This window comes from Geospiza fortis, unplaced genomic scaffold (genome assembly GCF_000277835.1).
Source record: "Geospiza fortis unplaced genomic scaffold, GeoFor_1.0 scaffold396, whole genome shotgun sequence".
NCBI lineage: Eukaryota > Metazoa > Chordata > Aves > Passeriformes > Thraupidae > Geospiza > Geospiza fortis.
Window position 1 is genome coordinate 1,618,266 of NW_005054345.1, and position 2,830 is coordinate 1,621,095.

At 46.1% G+C, this 2,830-nt stretch overlaps 2 protein-coding genes across 2 annotated transcripts in view; one reads left to right on the forward strand and one right to left on the reverse strand.

The window, feature by feature from the left end:
- LOC102042633 (cytochrome c oxidase assembly factor 7) overlaps positions 1 to 2,410 on the reverse strand; it is a 5,264-nt gene extending 2,854 nt beyond the window's left edge. Inside the window, exon 1 of the mRNA XM_014307803.2 lies at positions 2,302 to 2,410. Within this exon, the coding sequence (XP_014163278.1) occupies positions 2,302 to 2,410 (109 nt within the window). The remainder of the gene's footprint in view (positions 1 to 2,301) is intronic.
- LOC102036422 (protein zyg-11 homolog B) overlaps positions 947 to 2,830 on the forward strand; it is a 22,190-nt gene continuing 20,306 nt past the window's right edge. The window contains exon 1 of the mRNA XM_005422950.2: positions 947 to 2,729. Coding sequence (XP_005423007.1) covers positions 2,727 to 2,729 — 3 coding nt within the window. The 5' untranslated portion in view covers positions 947 to 2,726. The remainder of the gene's footprint in view (positions 2,730 to 2,830) is intronic.

Consider the following 2,830-nt stretch of genomic DNA (forward strand, 5'->3'; position numbering starts at 1 on the left):
TTTTAAGCGATAACATACTGTTAGAATTTTACTTTCAGAGTTTTGCGCCACCGGATGCGTATTCCCGAGGTCTGATTCAGCACAACCCAGAGGCTGAGACATGACAGTACCTTAATTGCGCTCTGCGTGGTCTAGGAGCAGGGCTGCTTTCCCTATTCCTCGGTCTGCCTCCTGCACGCTTTTGTGTGGATTAACAGCTCGATAATTTCCAAATCCGTTTTAGAACAGAGATGCTGCTGTGAGAGACTGCTCCCAGCCACCAGTCCTTTCTGTGGTACCACGAAAGCTCTCACAGGTGCTTTTTGAAGTACTGGAACCTGCACTGAGCAGGCAGTGCTGGGGCACTGGGAACACCCAGAAATGGGTAAGCACTGAACACACAATGAACCCTGGTTCTCCTGGATCTGAGAATCCCCCTGCCATGGGCAGGGACACCTTCCATTATCCCACGTTGCTCAAAGCCCCATCCAACCTGGCCTTGAACACTTCCAGGGATGGGCACCCGCAACATTATGGATTAATTTAACCCAAATGTGATAATAGAATACTCACAGAAAACATGGCACACTATCCAATTCCAACAGTTCTGAGCTCAAACTGAGTTTTTTGTGAGTAAAGTAACACGTTAGAAATCTGTGTGATGAATTGCTTAAAATCAATCTGAGTTTGAGTTAAAATAAACTTCAAAGAATATTTGCAATATTTGCAAATGCTTTGTCCCAAATTATTTAAGTAGGATAACACCAGCTGGTTGAGTTTTTGGGATAAATACAATTCAGTTATATCCTGTGCACTCTCCCACAGGAAGAAGCCTTATCCTTTATTAAGGGCTAGAGCTAATTTTGACCAACCATCACCAGCTGGACTGGCAGAAAACCCTGCTAGGTGCATAGCTGAAACACCAGTTACACGTTCTAAAGTATTTCCTTAAAACTTTTTTAGACTGTTAAAAAATTGGTTTGACGTTAAAAGACATTTTCCAAATGAAGCTAAAGTCTTGTTTTCAATACATATTGACCAAAACCCACTGCCATGTGTGTGAGACTGCAGGAAGAGATACACATTGCTTGGCCAGTGCTGGCTGCAATCTGAGAATGTTTGTGTGAATCTCCATCCTGGATGGGGCCTTGAGAAGATGAATTGCTTTTGTACCAGCAATACTGTTTTCTCTGAAAATCCAGTTTTGAAAACATTCCAGTTTGCACAGGCCCAGTAGAAATTCCTTGAGTTTATTAGTTTAAGTCCCTGAAGAGTCTGCTCTTGCTGGGATTTTGTCTTTGCAGCTCCTGATGCCGATGTTGAGCTTGTGCCAACTCAACCATATGGCTGCTCCATCCCAGGAGTGGATTCCTGAGTACAGGGAGGCAGGCTAAGAACAGGCACTGGGAGCAGGGGGTCAGGCTGTCACTGAAAGTTTTCACTGCCTGGGCCCAGCTCCTATCATAAATTTGGAAAACAAGACATCTGGTGATAGGTCAGAGTGAATCAGTTAATTTAAAAGCCATTGGAAGAACAGACTGGAAGCTTGCAAAGACATTACCAAGTGGAAGAAACACGTAATGGACTAAGAATAATAATATGAGCTGCTTCCTTATCTAAACTAGTATCTGTGCCCATAATTATATAAGTTGTTTCTTCTAAGCAGATTAGGTTTTTAAGTGGTTAAATTCAGAACATGAAGATTCTTAATTCAATGCTTGTCAGATCCCGAGCATGTAATTTATTTTCTCTACATCAGCAGTCTAATCTAAAGAATTGGAACTATAACTGACCTTTGTTATGCAGTCCTTAACCTGGTAAAACTGTGATTCTTAGTAGTTATAGAACCATTTGCCGTCTTGTAAAGACAGAAACACAAATAATTTTAGCAATTGTTCCTTAATATTTATTTATGTGTCTTGCTGGTTTGGAAACAACAGTTATCCAAAGCTTCTGCATGTAGAATCAGCAATTCTTTTACACAAAACTCTATATTCTAGTTCATTTTATTTGGATAGGGTATTTGTATCACTCTCTACTTTGTATCCTGAAACAAGAAATAACTGTATTCTCTTGACCAACAGTACATTGTACGTATTGGTTGGGAGACAGGTTTTCTTCATTACTACTGTTATCTGAAACCTGAAATTACTTTGTACGGAATGGTTTATGCTTACAGCAAAGCTCCCCCCAAAGCAGGTGGCAGAACCTATTGTACTGGTGCAGGTTATTATTCATATTACCAGAATAAACCAGTTTGTGCAGGAAACACTTAAACAGCAGAGGCTTAGAGCACGAAGCGTGAAGCTGACGCCAGTTCACGGCTGTGGGAGGTCCCCAGGGCCACAGAGCTGCTGCTCACCCGCTCCAGCCGGGCGCTCACCGGCGCCTCAGAGCTCTCGGGTCCCGGCTCCGCCACCGGAGCAACCATGCCGAAGAAAAGGTCCCACACACTCGTAGCAAGAGAGGCCGATGCGCTTTGCTGTGCAATGGCCCCTTCTCCCCACACTTCGAGCCTTAAACGCGAGCGTCGAGGCTCCGCTCCCCGAGCACGGCACCAACCTATGCTGACGCAGCCCCTTTAAGGGAGGCGGGATCCTGGCCGGCTGAGGCAACATTCACTTCCAGGTCGGGGGGGTAAACACGGGGGAAGGGAGGGAGGGAAAGAAAGAAAAAAAGCGAAAAGAGAAGGAGCCCAGGGACGGGACCGGCTGGCTGGGCGCTCGCCGGCGGCACCCAGCGCCGCGATGGTGAGGGGGTGGCGGTGGCGGGCAGGGACGGGGGAAGGAGGGAGGCAGGAAGGGAAGGGAGGCAGGGAGCTGTTCTGCAGCCCCGGGTGGCGGGCCCGGCG